Source organism: Canis lupus, chromosome 5 (assembly GCF_048164855.1).
Source record: "Canis lupus baileyi chromosome 5, mCanLup2.hap1, whole genome shotgun sequence".
Lineage (NCBI taxonomy): Eukaryota > Metazoa > Chordata > Mammalia > Carnivora > Canidae > Canis > Canis lupus.
This window is the reverse complement of record NC_132842.1, coordinates 82546202-82565677: the sequence shown is the minus strand read 5'-3', so window position 1 is coordinate 82565677 and position 19476 is coordinate 82546202. Positions and strand designations below refer to the sequence as shown.

Sequence of the window (19476 nt, the reverse complement as noted above, 5' to 3'; positions counted from 1 at the left end):
TTTTTTTTTTTTTTGAGGGAACTTTTAAAGCTCTCTTCGTATGTTGGTTTCTTATTCAGAAGACGTATTTTATATCAGAGTGAGCTATGTGGGGTTTTTTTAAAGATTTTATTTATTTTTTTTAAAGATTTTATTCATTTATTCATGAGAGACACAGAGAGAGGCAGAGACACAGGCAGAGGGAGAAGCAGGCTCCCTGCAGAGTGCCCGGTGCGGGACTCGATTCCGGGACCCCAGGATCATGCCCTGAGCCGAAGGCAAAGGCTCCACCACTGAGCCACCCGGGTGCCCCTGAGCTGTATGTTTTAACCAAACATATAAACCGATGTAAGAGGAATTGAGGCACATTTGTTGTGTTTGTTACTATTATTCCTTCAATCACCAAGAGAGTCCAAGGTGGCCAGTGGACTTTGAGATAGAGGGGCCCTGTGAGTGGCCACGTAGGTTCCAGGCCCACCATGGGGTCCCTCAGAGCCCTCAACCCCGTCCACCCAGCCCCGCTTCTTGAGATTTACATGCCAGGTCCCTGTTTACTCTTCTCCGCACACACCTGTGGGCTGGGCTTTGGCGCCACGTCGGGGTGGCTCAGCTGGAGAGTGACTTAGAGGGATGTCACCCTGGGCATCAGCCCTGGGCGCCCAGCGAGGACCTCTGGCTGGATGTGGTTGACTCGCCGTCCCCCCACCCACATGGCCCCACCTCAGCCTTGGCCTTGGCAGTTTGCCTACTGTTTGCAGACACCACCTGGGAGCCGGTGGTTGGGCTGCTTGATGTCAGGAGTGCTGCCCGGCTCCCAGATCCCGGCTCTGATGCCTACAGGGGACTTGGGTCACAAAGATTGCGGGCACAGCTGAAGTCACATGCAGTCACTTGGGGAGGTAGGGACAGACGTGGTGACAGCAAGCCAACCTGTCCTGTGATGGGCTGTCATCGCCCTGTGGAAGCAGACAGCTGCCCCCGGGAGGGGTCGGGAATCAGGGGACGCTTCATGGAGAGGAGAGTTCGAGCTGGGCCTCCAAGAAAAAGCTGACAATCGCCCTGTGGGGGGCAGGGGAGGAAAACCTGCTGGGGTGGGGTGGGGGTGGGAGGGACTCCAAGGAGGGCAAGAGGAACATCGAGAAAGGGTGAATGGTCCCGGGTGGTCAAAAAAAGAAGTAGAGGGGCGCCTGGCTGGGTCAGTCGGAAGAGCGTGTGACTCTTGATCTCAGGGCTGTGGGTTTGAGCCCCATGTTCGGTGTAGAGATGACTTTAAAATAAAATCTTTTTTCCCGCCTCTTTTTAAAGAGTGAGAGAGAGAGGGTGGGGGAAGCAGAGAGGGACAGGGAGAGAGAGTGGGCTCGATCGCATGACCCGAGATCATGACTTAGCCCCAAGCAAGGGTTGGATGCTTAACCAACTGAGCCACCCAGATGCCCCTAAAAACAAAATCTTAAAAAAAAAAAAAGAAGAAAGAAACAAATTGAAGCCAGAGGAATTCGGACTTCATTTGGAAGGTAGCAGGAAGCCATGGACAGCTTTTCAGCAGGGGAGAGACAGATTGATGCTCTAGAAAGATCACTCAGGGACAGGTCGGGAGCAGGACTGGAGACCACCGGGGCTCCCCCGCCACCCCCCCCCCCCCATGCCTGGTTTTGGAGATGGGACAGGCTGAAAGATTCTAGAATCCAGGCCTGACTCGATGCAGAGGCTGATACAGAAAAAAAAAGGTGCTGGCTGTGGGCTGGGCTGGGGGGGCAGCAGGGCCCCGTGGTCAGGAGCGTGGGGGCCCTGGACTCCAATCCCAGCCGCGCTGCGTGTGACCCTGAGCCAGTGAGTTTCGGTCCCTGAGCCTTGGGCTCCCCACCTGCCGGGAAGGTACTGCCCCCCGCGGCCTGGGCGGACAGGAAGTGCTGGGGGCCTGCGCCCGGGGTGGGCTCTGGTCCCCTGCCCTCTGCCTCCCGGGGCCCAGCCCGGGGCGCTGACAGTCCAGGCCGCGTCCTCCCCCTCAGGGCTGGCCCGGCCCCCAGGGACCCTCGGGGCTTCGACCTCCCCGGAGTGGATCCCTGGGTGCGGCCCAGGGGCGGGCGGGGACCCTCCTCAGCTCTCAGATGAGGAACAGTCATCTGCGGGCGAGCAGGGCAGGGCTGCCCTTTGCTTCCCCGGGTGTGCCGGCCGCGGGAGGGGCCCGTGTGCAGCACCGTTGGCCAGGTGACACCTGCCCTCCCCCACACGACACCCCAGCCCTTCTCCGTCCGGGCCGGGCCGCTCCTGTCTTGTTAGGAGAAGGGAGGCCCCACGCCCCGGGGACGTGTGTCTGTCTGTCTGTCTGTCTGTCTGTCTAGGTGGGACACATCCCTGTGCCTTGAGCCCCCCACCGAGCCTGAGCCCCCCTCTGTCCCCAGCCCCACCAGGAACCGAGACGATGGCCTCCAAGCCTGAGAAGAGGGTCGCCTCGTCTGTCTTTATCACGCTGGCCCCGCCACGTCGAAACGTGGCTGTGGCTGAGGAGGTGAGGCGGGCAGCCTGTGAGGCCCGGCCGGGCCGCCCCTGGGCACCTGCTGCTCCCGTCAAGGCTCCCGGGGCTGGCGCGACAGAGAGGCCCAGCCCTTGGACCCCCCCTGCCAGGGCGGCCGCCGCGGTGCCAGCTGTACCACCCCAGCTCTCCAACGGAGGTAAGAGGGCCAGGGGCCTGGGCAGGAGGCTGGGGCAGGGGCAGGCCACTCAGTCATCGAGCACCTGCTACGTGCCAGCACCCTCAAACCCACCCGCGCGGGTTTGAATCCTGGCTCTTCCACTTGGCTGTGTGATGTTGACAAGCCACCTAACCTCTCTGTTCCTCAGTTTCCTAACCTATGGAATAGGCGTGATGATAGTACCTTCCTCAGAGGATTGGAGGAGTTAATGCATAAGTTTGGGCCAGCGCCTGTCATGTAGAAAGTGTTAACTGTGTTAGTTGTCACTCTTCTGGGTAAGACACTAGGGACCTGGAAAAAAAAGACAGGGCTTTCGGCCTACATGAAACTCAAATCTTAGTGCGGGAGACAGATGACAAAAATATATAATGTTGGAGAGAGAGACACAAATGCTGTACAGGGACAAAACACGGTGAAGAGGTGGGAGGTCCAACTTTTTATGGGACGGTCAGGATGGCTTCTCCAAGGAGCTGACATTTCAGCTCAGCTAAGACCTGAATGACAGGATAGAGATGGCCAGTGGAACAGCAACTGCAAAGGCCCTGAGGCAGGAATGAATCGAACATCTCGAAGGACCTCAAAGGGGGTTTTATTCTCTCTCAAGCTCTGCCATCCACCTGCTGCGTGGTCTTAGGCCAGCTGTTTGTTCGCTTGGTTTTGTCCTCTGGGAAGTGGAAATCTGGTCATGTATGTCATACATCCGTCATAGAATGGGTATACTTCGTACATGGCTGTTCCTTTACCTCGTGCCTGGGCCTGCTGGCGTGGTGACGAAGAGCCTTGGAGACTCTACTCCGTGGAGCCTTAGCTGTTGGCTGGGTAGAAGCAAGGAAGGAAGACAACCCAGGGGCCTGGGGCAGGGAGATGGCTCACCTACTAGGACGCCAGGTGGAATAAGGAGGCACAGAGACATCAAGGATGAGCCCCCTGAGGTCCCCAGGTGCCGAGTCAGATGTCCTGCTGTCCCCGAGCAAAGTTAGGGTGGCCTGTGCGTCCATCCCCACAGAAACCACCTGAAGACCAATAGGAACTGCCCATGCCGGGAGGCCGGAGAAGGGGCCGCGCGTGTACACGTGTGGGAATACGTGAACATTCGAGTAACCTGCCTCTTCGTGTGACACAACCCTGTAGACTGATCTTTCCTTCCCAACCACACACCCCAAGAACACGGCCTCCTCCGGGTACTTCCGTGTCCAACCGGGACCACGATGACCGGAATTCATGCATCACGACGTGTGATCCAGTGGGAAAAAAATGAAGACCCTTCCGGGTAGTAGGAGGAGTCCAGGGTAGATAGTTTAGATGCCCAGATGCCAACATTTCCAGGCCGTTGTCACGGGTTGTTGGAATCACCGTCAGAAGATTCCTGGAGGGAGGGAATGAGAGCAGAGCTCCCCTGGGTGGGGGCGCCCAGCAGCCGTGGGCTGGTCACCCATCCTGTTTGCCATTTTGGCAGCTCAGGGAATCTCGGGGTTGAGCCTCACTTGAGTGGGACGGGTTCTAGGGGGGCCGCTTGGTCGCGGGTCTGACCGCAGAACACAGAGCGCGGCCTGGGGCCCTGCCAGCTGCTCAGAGCCATCTCTGCTGCAGGCCGTCATCTGACACCTCGGCTAGGGCTTGTCCCCTGGGAATCCACACCCATTTCTTCAGCCCTTTCGTCCTGATAGAGGTCCCCACGCCCCCTCGATGCTCACGCGGACTTCCACGGCCTCACCGACTTCAGGAGTCCGTTTTTCTCTTGGCTTCTCTTTCAAAGTCTGCTCCTCCCGCTGCTCCTGGCCGTGTTGAGCCGGGCCCCGCTGCACCCCTGCCTGGGGGCCTCAGGCCTCTCTCTGTCTTGAACCCTGTCCCCTGCCTTCGGTCCCGGGAGAGGCCCGAGCGCTCCCGCTGCCCCTCCGGGGATCCGGTTCCTGACTCACCCCAGCCCATCTGGAGCGAGGCTCTCACAGCCCAGCAGCCTCGGCACCAGGAGGGGGCTTGTTCAAACGCAGCCCTGGGTGTGTGGGCCCCACCCTGGGTGTTCTGACCCAGCAGGTCCCCGTGGGGCCGGAGAATTTGCATTTCTGACGCCTTTCCGGGTAATGCTGATGCTCCAGCCTGGGGAGCGCACTCGGGGACCTGTTGCTCTGGCCCACGGGCGGTACCAAGCAAGTGAAGCTTGGGGAGTAGAGGACTATGGTCTTCAAAGCGTGACGCCAGCAGGGTTTGAACCAGCAGGGGCCGCTCCACCTGGGAACTGATCAAAAATGTGAATTCTCAGGCGCGTCCCCCAAGGCCGCTGAGTCAGAAGCTCTGGGGGTGCGGCCCACCGTCGGCATTTGAGCAAGCCCCCAGATGATTCTGCGGCTTACTCACAGGTCTAGAATAATCCTCCCATCTGTACAGTCCCTCGGGCCTTGGGAGAAACGGGAAGGGGCTCGTCATCTTTGCAGATGGACAGGAAACGTGAGGCCCGGGAGGTGCCCCAGTGAATCCGCAGGGAGCGGGAGCCCAGGCGGGGTCTTCAGGGCGCAGGGCGGGGGCGCTGGCATCTGCTTTCCTGGGGGTTGAGCGGTGTGACCCTGCGTGGCCTGACCTTGCGTGGCCTGACTGAGATGGGAGGTGAGCGGAGGGCAGGCGTGGACACCCTGCCCCATAGGGTTTTCGGGGCAGGTTCGCAGCCGCACTCGGGCTTCTCCCCCGAAGCCCCGCGCCCTCCTCCCGGGGAGCTGGCGGCCTTGCCGGGGCAGCCGGGGCAGCCGGGGTGCGGGCCAACCTCAGTCGCCCTCCGGCCCGGGTCTGGAGCACGGGGGCCCCGGCGACCCCGCTTCCCAGCCGGGGTTAGACTCTCCTGTGCTACCCATGAAGCTGATACCATGCCAGGGTCCTTTCCCCGTGTGTGTACGTGTGTTGGCTTTGGGTGATTCTTTTTTAAATTTTATTTTATTATTTTATTTTGTTTTTTAGAGAGAGAGAGCAGGGGAGGGGCAGGGGCAGAGGGAGAGAATCTTAAGCAGACTCCGCGCCCAGGCTCAGCACAGAGCCCGATGCTGAGATCACCACCTGAGCCTAAATCAAGTTGGACCCTTACCCGGCTGAGCTACCCAGACGCCCCAAGTAGTCCTTTTTAAAATTTTTTTAAAATTTACTTTTATTTTTTTAAGATTTTATTTATTCATGAGAGACACACACAGAGAGAGAGAGAGAGGCAGAGAAACAGCCGAGGGAGAAGCGGGCTCCCTGCAGGGAGCCCGATGTGGGACTTGATCCCAGGACCCCAGGATCACACACTGAGCCAAAGGCAGACTCTCAACTGCTGAGCCTCCCAGATGCTCCTGGTCCTTTTTTTTTTTTTTTTTAATTTTTTTTAAAATTTTTTATTTATTTATGATAGTCACACAGAGAGAGAGAGAGAGGCAGAGACACAGGCAGAGGGAGAAGCAGGCTCCATGCACCGGGAGCCCGACGTGGGATTCGATTCCGGGTCTCCAGGATCGCGCCCTGGGTCAAAGGCAGGCGCCAAACCGCTGAGCTACCCAAGGATCCCCTTGTGAAGTAATTTAAAGGAAATCCCAGTAATCGGGTCATTTCAGCCCCACTTCTTCAGGGTAGACCTCCAGTGATGGCCAGCTTCTTACAGAACCACAGCACCAAACAGCGCCTAACAGAGTTAATGAGATTGCCTTACGATTGTCTAATACTCCCTCCATAATTACTTCTCCCTGACGTACCATAAAAATGCCTTTCGGGTGTTGGATTGTAGCAGAATGAAGGGTTCGCAGTGTCTTTTCTTGTGTATTCGTATTGTATTCCCTGCATATTTCTTGTATACTCAGTGGAATATTTCACTCTTCCTCATCTACAAAATGAGAATCCATGAGATGATCAATCCTTGGAATCAGGATCCAAAAAAAAGCCTATGTCAGCTGGCCCATGAAAATAAAAAATGAGTCACCAACGCAAGTCCTATGGAATGGAATTTAAAATTTTTCTAGGGGAGCCTGAGTGGCTCAGCTGGTTAAGCATCCAACTCTTGATTTTGGTGCAGATCATGATCTCAGGGTACTGGGATCGAGCCTCAAGGCGGGCTCCGTGCTCAGTAAGGAGTCTACTTGAGAGTCTCTCTCTCTTTCTCCCTCTGTCCCTTCCTCTTCAAAGAAATAAATCTTGGGATCCCTGGGTGGCGCAGCGGTTTGGCGCCTGCCTTTGGCCCAGGGCGCGATTCTGGAGACCCGGGATCGAATCCCACGTCGGGCTCCCGGTGCATGGAGCCTGCTTCTCCCTCTGCCTGTGTCTCTGCCTCTCTCTCTCTCTCTGTGTGACTATCATAAATAAATAAAAAATAAAAATTAAAAAAAAAAAGAAATAAATCTTTAAAAAAAATAAAAAAAATTTCTAGTATCCACATGGGAAAAAAAGTAATGAGGAATAAGTAATATTAATTTTTTAAAGATTTTATTTATTTATTTGAAAGGGAAAGAGCATGGGAGTTGGGCAGACTGCCTGCTGAGCAGGGATCCCAACTCGGGGCTCAATCCCAGGACCCCAAGATTGTGACCCAAGCCAAAGGCAAACACTGAACTGACTGAGCCACCCAGCTGCCCCAAGTGATATTAATCTTAATAATGTCTGGAGGGGGATCACTGGATGGCTCAGTGGTTAAGGTGCCTGCCTTTGGCCCAGGGCGTGATCTTGGAGACCCGGGACCGAGTCCCACATCGGGCTCCCTGCATGGAACCTGCTTCTCCCTCTGCCTGTGCCTCTGCCTCTCTCGCTGTGTGTCTCTCATGAATAAATAAATAAAATATTTAAAAAAAATAATGTCTGGATGCCTGGATTGACTGAATAAACAAATGAATAAATAAAATCTTAAAAAATAATAATTTTAATAATGTCTGTTATGCCATATGAGATAGTAAAATGATCATTTCAGCAGTAATGAAAATTATCAATGAGATTTCTTATATATTTTTTTTCAGTCCTGGGTCTTCCAGCACATCTTGATGTGGACCAACCACATTCCAAGTGCTTAATAAATAGCCACACGGGATTGGTGGCTGCTTTATTAGACAGAACAAATATATGAACTCTGTATGGTTGTTTTTCTCTAAAGTCTTTTAATTCCAGTCTTTCAATTCCCCCCCCCCTTTTTTTTGCATGCCATTGCCTTTTTGAAGAAAGTAGGGTCAGTTTCTGATTTTTCCCTTTGCTTCCTTGAGGCCTCATTCAACTCACCTTCTTTTCCAAATTTATCCTAAATGGAGTTAATTCTAGAGACCTGATTAGATTGAGTTTGGCTCTTGTTTGTGTCTTGGGATTTGCTTTGGAAGAACATCTCTTAGGTGTGCCCGTACCTGCCTACAGCGTAACATGAGCCCGAAGACCCCTGGTGCTTGCTGGGGTTAATCAGTGCATTCACGTGGTGACAGCCTGACCCCTCCTCTGGAAAGTTCTACATCAACCTTTAGCTTGATGCTTTCAACACTTGATATCAGGATCGGTTGTTTAACCAGGGTGGTGGTTCCCATGCTTGGGTGACAGTCCCTGGGAGGGCTGCTTATGCTCTATATGGCTGGGCCTCCCCGCTGCAGGTTCCGATTCTCCAGATCTGGGGCAGACCCAGAAGGTGCATCTTTGACCCAGTCCCAGGCACTGCTGGCTGCTGCAGAGCCAGGAGCCACACTCCGAGAGCCACGGCCTTAGGGGTTGAGTTTGTTGGGAGCCTTCTCGCGGGGAATCGGGGCCCTCGAGCACCCAGGAAGGGTGTGCTGTGATGCAGGGCTCTGATGCCTGTTTTCTGAGTCCAGCCCGTCCCATCCTCACAACGGCCTGGAAAGATTGATTCCCACCTTTCAACTGAGCAAACAGACCCAGAGAGATTAAGTCTCTTGCCTAAGGAACCTAACGAGCCTGAGATGGAACCAGGTGTGGGTGACCCTGGACCTGAGCTCCTGGCGCCCCCACCATATGGCCTCCTGGTAAGTGGGCACCTTTTCTGTCCACCTGCAGAGGCTCAGGCCAACCCTCTCTCCCCTTCTGGTTGCAGGATGTTCTCCGCCTCCTCCTACCCTGGATGGCGAGGATGCGCTCCCGGACCTGGACCTCCTCCCGCCTCCACCACCCTCCCCCGATGAGGAGCCTCCTGCCTCGATGGGGGCATCGCTCATTTCAGACTTCGAGCAGCTGCACCTGCCCCCGCCCCCGCCCCCGCCACAGGTACTGCTAGCCCCTTGGTCCCCCCAACGGAGCCCCAGGGCCTGCGGGGATTTAAGCCTGGAGCTTGCTCCTCCTTGGGGGCTGTCCCTCTTGGAGACCCCAAAGCCTGTTAAAGGTGGTCATGGTTTTCAAGGTCCCTGGAGGAAGGCTGCCGTAACTCCTCCCCCTCAGGTGCCCCCTTCAGCTCTGAGAAGAGGTTTCTAATCCTCTGCCCTTAGCAGAGCCCATTGTAAAAACGGGAGGGATTTCCAGCCAAGTGAAGTTTCCAGGAGATTCCCCAGGAGTCCAAGGCAGCAGCTTTGGACCCCAGCCACCGCTGTAACCATCCTGCCGAGTGACATTAGGTCACCTGCTTCTCTGTGCCTTGGTTTCCTCCTCTGTACAGTGGGGCTGACTGTGCCTGGTGCTGTCAGAGGAGGAGCGGAGCTCCAAGGGCTGTGGGGTCCCCACTGGATGACACCTGTCCTGCCCTCCCCCTGTGTCTCCCACAGCCCCTGGCGGAGGGGCCTCCACTCCAGCCTCGGCCCAGTCTTCCCAGGCCCGCGGAGGAGGAGCTGCCGCCTGCCCCAGAAGAGCCTGCTGCTTTCCACGAGAGAGAGGCATCCACAGGTAGGGGCTCGGGGCCGAAGGATTCTGGGTGCTCCCCAGGGGCCCTCACTGGACAAGCATGAGCTTCCAGGTGGGAACTAGGAGAGCAGAGACTCCAGCCTCTGTCCTCACTCACTGTTCCGTGATGGGCCATAGAATCGTACATCAATTTTATGTGTCTTGCCTTCATCTTTTTCTTTTATAGCTGAAATCCATTTTTTGATGCTAGGGGTGTTTTTTTGTTTGTTTGTTTTAAGATTTTTTTTATTTGACAGCGAGGGAGGGTGGGGGAGGGGCAGAGGGAGAGAGAGTCCTAAGCAAACTCCTTGCTGAGTGCGGAGCCTGATGCGAGGCTTGGTCTCATGACCCTGAGGTCACAACCTGAGCCTAAATCAGGAGTCGAGTGCTCAGCTGACGGTACCTCCCGGGCGCCTCTAACTGAAATCCATTTAAATATTGATCAGCAAAATGTGCTATGATAGCAAGATGCCTTGAATCTTTTCACTATTTAATTTTTTGAACGCACAATGTTCTCACGCACACAAGATAAAAAGGATGGAAAGGCATACGGGGAAAAGTCTCCCCTTTGCACCATCCCTGTGTCCCCCGCTTTCCTGCCAGATGGGCAGCCTCTGTTGTTAACGTCTGTGTTGTTAACGTATCCTTCCAGAGATATCTTTTTTTTCTTAAGGTTTTATTTATTTATCCATGAGAGACACAGAGAGGAGAGAGAGAGGCAGAGACACAGGCAGAGGGAGAAACAGGCTCCACGCAGGGAGCCCAATGCAGGACTCGATCCCAGGACCCCAGGATCACGACCTGAGCTGAAGGCAGACTCCCAGCCATTGAGCCCCCCAGGCGCCCCCCTTCCAGAGATATCTGACCCATATGCAAGCAAATGCAAATACGTGCCTCCCCCCCACACCCCTCTCAGCTCACAAACTGTAGCAAACCGTGCTCTTCTGTACTTTACTTTCTTTCCTTCAATCATCTTAGAGCCCGTCCCACATCAGAGCATAAATGGCTCTTTTGTTTTCATGGCTGCATAGTATTCCCTGTCGGGCCCTGCCGTTTGCATTTAGCCAGTCGCCTGTGGACGGGCACGTAGGTGGTTTCTTGCTGTAATAACAAGGCTGAGACGCGTTGCCTTGCACGTAGGTCATTTCGCCTGTGTGCAAATTTCTGAGAGAAATTTCTAGAAGAGGAAATACTGTGGCCAAAGGGTAGGTGCATTTCTAACTCTGATCTTTTTGCCATATTGTCCTTTGTGCTCCTCCGGACCTGCACCCGACCAGCCGTGTCTGAGGGCACCGCTGCCCGCAGCCCCCCCAGCCCCGTGTGTTATCCATTTACTTAGTAGCTAGTAAGTGCTTAGCAGGCACCACAAGCCCTCTCTACTCCAAGGTTATAATCTAATTCTCTGGTGTCTTCTAATCTTATGGTTTCATTTTTCACGCTTGGGTCTTGGATACATTTGGGATTATCTGGGTGTAAAAGTGTCACAATGGAGCCTCCTTTAAATTTTTACAGATGGCAACCCGCTTGTTCCTATGCTTCGTCCTTTGATGCTGTGTCCTTTGATTTAGGCTTTTTTTTTTTTCTTAAGATTTTATTTTTTTAAGTAATCTCTACACCCAACATGGGACTCAAACACGACCCCGAGTCAAGAGTCACAGGCTCCACTGAGCAAGGCAGCCAGGCGGCCCTGATTTAGGCTTTCGGAGGCTGTTCACATTCCTTGTTACTGCTCCTCCAGAAATGAGGCCACACACACAACCCCCCGGGGCTCGAGGCAGAGACCCAGCACTCTGGGCTTCTAGAGTTCTGGGGGGTGCCTGGGTGCAGTACTCCCAGGCCGAGTGGCTTCCAACCCATGTCTCTCTCCTCTCCTACAGACGTCTGTGGCTTCTGCCACAAGACCGTGTCCCCCCGAGAGCTGGCCGTGGAAGCCATGAAGAGGCAGTACCACGCCCAGTGTTTCACGTGCCGCACCTGTCGCCGCCAGCTGGCCGGGCAGAGCTTCTACCAGAAGGATGGGCGGCCCCTCTGCGAAGCCTGCTACCAGGTAACCACCGCCACCGCCACCCCACCGAGGCTGGCCTCCGGGCGCCAGGCACTGGGCTGGGCACTTGGAAGCTGTCCCATTATTTCATTCCCCACAGGAATCCTGGGGGGCAGGCGTTCTTGAGCCATTTCACAGGTGAGAAAGTTGAGGCTCAGAGAGGGGAAGGAGCTCAGCCACGGTGTTTTCGTTTTCTGTGGCTGCTGTAACAAAGTACCACACACAAGGTGGCTTCCGACAGCACACGTTTATTCTCGGAAGTCCAAGGGCAAGTTTGCGCTCCCTCCAGGGGCTCTTGGGGAGAATCTGTTTCCTTAACTTTTCCGGCTCCCGAAGCTGCACCCCTTGCATCCTTTGGTTCCTTCGCAGGGTGGCATCTTGCTGCAGTGTCCTACTTCTGTGTCAAAATTCCCTCTGCCTCCCTCTTGCAGGGACACTTGGGATGGCACTTAGGGCCCCCTCAGGAGCGTCTCCCCATGTCAAGACACTTCACTCGATCATATCTTCAGGCCCCTTTCCAGGGAAGGTTCCAGGGATTAGGCCCTGCATGTCCTGGGGGCGTTTACCGGCCTGTCACACAAGTCACACTCCGGAAGGGAGTGGAGCTGGGATTCCCCCCAGACCCTGCCTGTGCTCTCACCTCTCTCACCTAAAGCCACACGTTCCAATGCAAGGTCTCATGGAATCTGTGTCACCTCTGAGTGCCAAATGCAGTCCAGGAGAGAGAGCCAGATTGGGTGCATTGATGTTAGAATTGCTAACCCTCGGGGTGCCTGGTGGCTCAGGGGTTGAGCACCTGCCTTCAGCTCAGGGTGTGACCCCGGGGTCCCGGGATCGAGTCCCAAGTCAGGCTCCCTGCATGGAGCCTGCTTCTCCCTCTGCCTCTCTCTCTCTCTCTCTCTCTCTGTCTCTCATGAACAAATAAATAAAATCTTAAAAAAAAAGAATTGCTAACCCTCTGACGGCGTGTGGTGTACTGACCACTCACAGACGCATCACCCGGGTGTGTACAGGCCTCACGTCGTCCTCGTAAGTTGGTAGCACCCGGGAATCTGCATTTTTAGCGAGTCTCTCGGGTGATTCTGATCCACACTCCAGTTTCAAAACTACTGATTTGAAGGGTTAGATTTGGAGGACTAATGGGTAGAAGCCAAGCAATCTGATGACAGTCTCAAGACATCACCACAGCCAGTGAGGCACCATGGGAACAGCAAGGAGCCAGGCTGTCCCCACCCCATCCCTCTGACCCCATCAGATGACAGCAGGGGATAGCCTTATCCTCTTCCCTCAGCTTAAAGCCAGGCAGGGGTGAGGCACTGAGGGGAAGTGGGGGCGAGGGAGGGCTGACAGCTGGAAGCATCGGGAAGAAGACTCGGGGTGTTCTAGGGAGGGAAGAGCTGCCCCCGGACAAGGAGAGAGGGAAATGTCCCCGCCAAATGGGAGCAGATATACAGGCAGCGGAGACTAGCATAGCTAGGAAGTCAGGGTAGGTGAACAGGAGCACAGCCAGGAAGGGAAGAGAACTGTCTAGAAGAGAAGGTGGACAGGCTGCAAGGTCTTTACCCTGCCTCTCTCTCTCTCTCTCTATCTATCTTTCTCCCTCTCCCTCTTCTCTACCCCCTCTAATCCTCCTCATTCCAGAAGGGATTTGAGGCAGCTTATAAGAATGTACAAATACCTATAGTAAACAATATTTGTCAAGAGTGTAGATCTCATGCTAACTGTTCTTACCACAATGAAACTTCAAAGATAGATCAAGAAATCAGAAGAGAGGAAAATCAAAGTAGAAAGTGAGATGAGACCAGAGGGCAAGTTCGTACCCCAAAATATATGAATAAAGGACTCCCTACAGTCAGTCCTAAAAGTGGAACCTGGAATTTGGCTCTGGGCTTCCAAGTGGCCAAATGGAAAAGGGAAAGAGTTTCAAGGTGTATTGTCTACAAGATAAAAAGCACACCAGTTCTTCCAGGAATTTCTTTTTCTGACTCTGAGGTTTAAGAGAAATCTCTTAATCTGTCCTGTGGGCCCCTAGTGGCCACTGGCCTTAAGCATGTCCTAGTGACAAAAAATGCAGTAATAGTTTCTTGGCAGGATTGCTAACTGTAGGCCAAGGAAACAATGCCAAGCTTGATTCACTTTAAGCAACAATGGAGTTTTTGGGGGGTGGGGGGGTTACAGGCTGGTTGCATGAATACGAGCCCTTCTCCCATAGCCATGTGGGTAGCCAGCCAGAAACCCCTTTTGGCTTGGAGTGGGCAAAACCATGGGATGGCTCTGAAGCAATGTCCCTCTGTCCCAGGACACCCTGGAGAAGTGTGGCAAATGCGACAAGGTGGTCCAGGAGCACATCATCAGGGCCCTGGGCCGGGCCTTCCACCCCACCTGCTTCACGTGCGTTACCTGTGCCCGGTGCATCGGGGACGAGAGCTTTGCCTTGGACAGTCAGGATGAAGTGTACTGCCTGGACGACTTCTATAGGTGCGAGAGGGGTCCGTGCACTGGGTGGGACTCGGCCACAACCGAGGTGCCCGACCCGAGCTCCCGGGGCTGGAGCAGAGCTTTCCTGCACTCCCCGCGCTCAGAAACCAGTTGACCTATTCCACACACCCTGTATTTGACCGCGCACCTGCTTGTAGCTGAAACTCTGGGTACCTGCGCTGCGCCAGCCACCCCACGTGGGTTGGGCCCTTTGATCCCCAAGACTGGCCTGTCAGGCACGTTCTATTAGGCATTCTGCTTTACCAAATGTGGAAACTGAGGCAGGCAACAGACAAGGGCCTGGCTGATAAGTATGGAAGTTACCATGCAAACCCCCCGACCCCAGGAGCTCCCCGTGGAGCTAGGGCCTTAGGAAGCAGTAGCCCCAAGCTCGGGGTCAGGCTCAGCCCCTGCCCTGGCTTGCCCATTGCCCAAGGGGAGACACATGTCTCTGTTCGAAAGGAAGAGAAGCAGCAGCAGCAGCAGTGACCTACATTTCAAGATAAACGAAACGGGGGTCAGCCCCACGGAACACACAGGAGATTTCCCCACTTTCTCAAATTCAAACGTTGCCCGGTCACTTCCTTGCCTCGAGCTAATTATACCCTGGGAAGCGGGCGCTGATTACACACGTCCCTCCATCCGCTCCTGCCCGGAAGAAGGAGGCGGCTGTGGCTGTGGCTGCAGGTGCAGTCACACGGCAACACGTCTAAAATAGCTCTGGGCGGTGGGGGACGTGGGGGACGTGGGGGGTGGAGGGAGGCGAACCAGCGCCGCCCCGGCTCCCGCAGCTGATTTCTGCGGGCCTGGCCTCAGCGCCTCGAGCGTGGGTTCCCTTCCCTCTAGGAAATTCGCCCCGGTGTGCAGCATCTGTGAGAACCCCATCATCCCCAGAGACGGGAAGGATGCCTTCAAAATCGAGTGCATGGGGCGGAACTTCCATGAGAATTGCTACAGGTGCGAGGTGAGTGGGGCGGTGAGGAGCTAGGATCGCGCTGCGGGGGGGGGTGTCGGGGGGGGGGTGTCGGGGGGGGGGGCTGGTGGGGGCGCCCCGAGCCATGCGGAGAGCCCTGCAGGTGCCAGGCCTATGCTGGATGCCGGGGCCCAGGGACGAGTCAGGGTGGGGGCCCAGCTCCCACATGCTCACCGCCCAGTAGCAGACACGTAAGAATGGAGACAGTTACAGACACGGTCTATTGACCCGAGCTCCGAGTTAATGGTAAAAACCAAGCTCATCCTGCTTTTCTCAAGAAAGGGAATCTCATGGGGAGGCCGTCGGTGAGGTCGGTGAGGTCTCCCTCCATCTCTTGCTTCTCCCTGTTTTACGTGCTGGCTTCATTTTCACTTCCTGGGGGCTAGCATGCTGGGTGAGGAGAGGGATAGGGGCATGGTCACCCTTCCCACTGAGGAACCCCATCTGGGGACCGGTTCAGGCTCAAGAAGGCTTCTGATTGACCCAGCTTGGGTCACATGGCTATTCTGAGCCAGTCACTGCCTGGGAGCTCTGATTGACAACCCCCCGGGGTCAGGGACGCTGAACCCTCAGAGGCGCAGAGGGGGTGTGGGGCAGAGCCACAGCACAGGCGTCCTGTCCAGGTGCTGGGAACGAGTGTGTATAAATCAGCTTTGGGACAAAGGAGGCGGTGAGCAGGGCCTCCTTGGCCTCCTGGCCAAGCAGGGCGGTGCCATCAAAGGCTCTCTGGTGGAGGAGGCAGTGCCTCACCTGGGCCCCGCAGGTGAGCAGGAGCTTACCAGGCATTCGGGGGAAGAAGGGAAGTCCAGACCGAGGCACAGGCCTTTGAAAACCCACCGGGACACAAGCAAGCCTGGAGAATCAGAGGGGAAGTTTTAGGTTTGTCTGTAGTGTCGTGTGCCAAAGGGTGTGGTAGCAGTGAGGCCAGAGAAAAGGAGACGACCTTATGTACCAAGCCAAGGAGTCTGGACCTCAGGCTACCGGGTGGAGGGAGGCTGAGATGGGGAGGCCGCTTAACTGGGTGCAGTAGCCCCAGCCAGAAATGCCCAGCAGGGGGGCCCCCCCGCTCAGCAGGGTCCCATGCTTGCTTCTAAGCTCTGCTGTCACCGCCCTTGAAATCCTCCCTCTTTGAACAAGAAGCTGTACTTTGCACTTTGCCCCGGACTCTGCAATTATAGTCAGTCTTGCTGCGAAGGCTCTGAGTCCTGCCCATCCTCTTCCCCTGTCACACCCCATGTTGCTGATGTGTCTTCTTGGTGATGGTGACAAAGGTAGCAACTTTTAGGGGTGCCACCGAAGTGGGGTGTCCAGAGGAAATCTCTTAGTCAGCCGGTGAGTAATTCCAAGCGTCGATGTTACTTTGCACTTACTTAGACCTGCCTGAAGCCAAGAGGCTGTTTGCACAGTGACCAGGGCGCTCGGTGGAGAAGTTGACGTGGTGCGTTGCTCCGGGTTCGAGGTCCAGCTGATAACACATCTTGAAAGAACAATGATGTCGTTCAAGTGCTGTTATCACCACCTCGACTTCCCCAGGCTGGTGGCGACTAGCTTCTCCCTGAGGCCGGCTGCTGAGCCAACAGCCCCTGCCTGCCTGCCTGCCCCTGGTGGGCTCGGCCAAGGCGGCCGTGAGCGTCACCCGCGCTGCTCCCATAGGTCAGGGCTTTTAGGACCCGAGCTGTTACATTTCAGAGGGTAAGGCTTGAGCCGTGGCCTGGAACTGATTCGGGGTGCTGTTTCCCTGGACAGGGAAATGGGCTTCGAGGTTGCCATCTCAGATGAGGAACAGGGGGAAAAGCCTGAGCCCGAGAAAAGTGGCTCTAAGCCTTGTGGGTCTGACCCCGGGCGAGGCAGCTTTGGGCCCCCCCACAGCTGCCTCCAGACGGCGACTCGACTCGGTCATGGTGGCGGTGTTTTCTCTCTCGATTCTAATTTTGGAGAGGTCACATGTCCCCCTCTGGGATCTCAGGTTTGGCACCTGATACTCTGGGAACGCCTCGCAAGTGGCCTTTAGGATCCGGGCACCCTGCAGGACTTGGGGTGCAGTTGCAGGGAACAGACACACGAGGGCGCCCTTCTCCCCCGCTGTGCCGGGTCCCGACGGTGGCCTGACTCCAAAGTTGTCCCTGTGGGGAGCAGCCCCTCTGGTCTGATCCATGCGGCTTCCAGAGGCTGCCAGCCGTGCCCTGTACCAGGTCCAGACCTGGACATTAATTGTTCCCATCGTTGCTGTCCAGCGTGTGCCCAGGTGAGGACCTGATGGGGTGTGGGCAAAGTTTGGGCCCCGAATCCCCATCCTCCTTGGTCCGAAGTCCTTGGGTGATTGGAAAAATTGGAAACATTAAAGTTTGTGCCAGTGCCGAAGCTGTGCTGATGGGGGAGCTTCAACAGCTGCAGAAAAGACCCCTGGACTCGGGCTGGAGACCTGTCCTGTCCCAGCTCCGGAATCAGCTGTACGGCCTGGGGCAAGCCCGTCTCTCCCCAGACCTCAGTTTCCCCATCGGTGGAATGGAGGGACTGGACCAGATTCAGTTATTCACCAAGCAGATGTTTATCGTTTGCTCGTGGTGGACCAGTCCCTGGTCTAGGTGGGCTCTAGTGGTAAATGGGGTTACCGCCTCACAGAGCTCACGTTCTAAAAGGGCCGCTGAGTGGTTGGTGAGGCCCTTCTAGCTCCTTCCACGATCCTCTGAGCGTCCTCAGCTGTCCCCCTCGGCTGACTCTGCCCTCATCACTCACACCTCCGTGTGGATGAGAGCCCCCTCGTGTCTTGTCTTCCCTGACCGAGACCTGGCCCAGGTGTGTTGGGAGAATGGGAGTGGGGGCCACATTCCCCACCCGTCGGGAGTACATTTATTTGGTGAATTTCATCAGCAAATGCTGGGGTCCCCCCTGCCCCAGTGGGCTCCAAGCTGCCGTGCTCAGGCCTAGGGTCCATCCACTTGTGCCCTGTTTCCCGCAGGACTGCAGGATCCTCCTGTCTGTGGAGCCCACGGACCAAGGCTGCTACCCCCTGAACAACCGTCTCTTCTGCAAGCCGTGCCACGTGAAGCGGAGCGCTGCAGGGTGCTGCTGAGGGTGCCTTCCGGACCCTGGGGCTGTGAGCCGCCCACTAGCCCTGGACTCGAGGGGGGTGGGGGGAACCTTTCCTGACTCAGTTTGCCTTTCTGACCCACTCTTGCACACTTTCCTTCTGAGCCAGGACGGGGACCAGCCTGCAGCTCTGCCCACTATGTCTGGGACGCAGGGGCTGAGCCACCCCAGCCCCCTCCCAGCTCACAGGTGGGTGGCTGGCAGCCGCTCCTCCTGCTGGCCTCTGCGTCTGGAAGGCTTCCATACCATCAGCCTCATGCCCAGGGTTCCCATCTCCAAGGCTCCAGCCCCGCTTGAGCACTGGCCCTGACCCCCATTTCATGGGTGAGTTAGAGTGAGTTCTCTAGATGACACCCTGTGTCCCTAGCAATGACACTTTAGCTGTCCCCTAGGGGACACTAAGACCAGCCCTGGCCTGTGGACCGAGCTGTTTGAGTAAAACTCCAAGGTCCCTTAAAAAGCCTTTTTTAAAAATTTGAGGTTTAAATGATGGGCAATATTCTTTGGATTTGGGGCAAGGTGGGGATCTTAATAGGACGTTTCATAAATGTACAAGAATGTGACCTCGTGGTGGCAGCCGTGGACTTCTCACCCACCCATGTCCAGGAGGACATGTCATGCTGACATGGGGACCAGACCGAGGTATGCACCTGAATGACAGATAGGAGCAGGAGGAGAGGGTGGTACGTGCTGATACCCAGGGACATCAGTGACCACACTCTGCTCTGCCATCTGGCGCTCCTCCCGGTGCGACGGTGACTCAGCATTGATTAAGTGCCAGTTGTATGCTGGGGAACAGGGTACAGGAGCTGTGCATGTTCCTCCTACAGCCTTGACTGGGGCTGTGCACACAAACCCCACACATGCGCACACATCTTCCAGGACAGTGCTGGGGTGTCCCCTCAGCCTCCCTGTTTATCCCCCTGTGTCTCCCTCGACCCTCCAACCCAGGCCACCCTGTGACCACTGCTCCCTCAAGGCCTTACCTAGAAGATTCTTCTTCCCTTTTAAGGAAAATCACTTTTGTTGCTTTGTAACTTCTAAGACATTTTGTAAGGCATAAACAAATTAAACAAAATGTGTGCCTTCCTCCCTAGGGTGGTCTGGACGCACCACGCACCCCTGTGGGGAGGCCCTGGGCTCCGAGCACTGGGAGAGTCTCCCTGTAGAGCCCCGTTTCTGGCCCAGAGCTCGGACAGTGAGTCCCAAGCTCCAGGCATTCACAAAGCACCTCCACAATATTTGTTGTAACTGAGGACCTCCTGTTCACTTATTCCTTCATATTTTCTTTGACTCAACATACTTTTACTTATTTTGAACTTTAGAGTTATGCTGAACGATGTATCCTGCAGCCACGTCTTATGTGCTAGTTATGTTTTTTCCTACTACACATGAAAATAAACGCATACCCACTAGAA

General features: G+C 55.5%; 1 protein-coding gene across 2 annotated transcripts in view; it reads left to right on the top strand.

The window, feature by feature from the left end:
• Nucleotides 1-19476, top strand: part of FBLIM1 (filamin binding LIM protein 1) — a 24091-nt gene extending 4615 nt beyond the window's left edge. For both annotated transcript variants that reach the window (XM_072828209.1, XM_072828208.1), the window contains exons 2-8: nt 2382-2651; nt 8698-8867; nt 9359-9476; nt 11351-11520; nt 13817-13995; nt 14842-14959; nt 17928-19476. In XM_072828209.1, the coding sequence (XP_072684310.1) occupies nt 2402-2651; nt 8698-8867; nt 9359-9476; nt 11351-11520; nt 13817-13995; nt 14842-14959; nt 17928-18041 (1119 nt within the window). In that variant the 5' untranslated portion in view covers nt 2382-2401 and the 3' untranslated portion in view covers nt 18042-19476. The remainder of the gene's footprint in view (nt 1-2381; nt 2652-8697; nt 8868-9358; nt 9477-11350; nt 11521-13816; nt 13996-14841; nt 14960-17927) is intronic.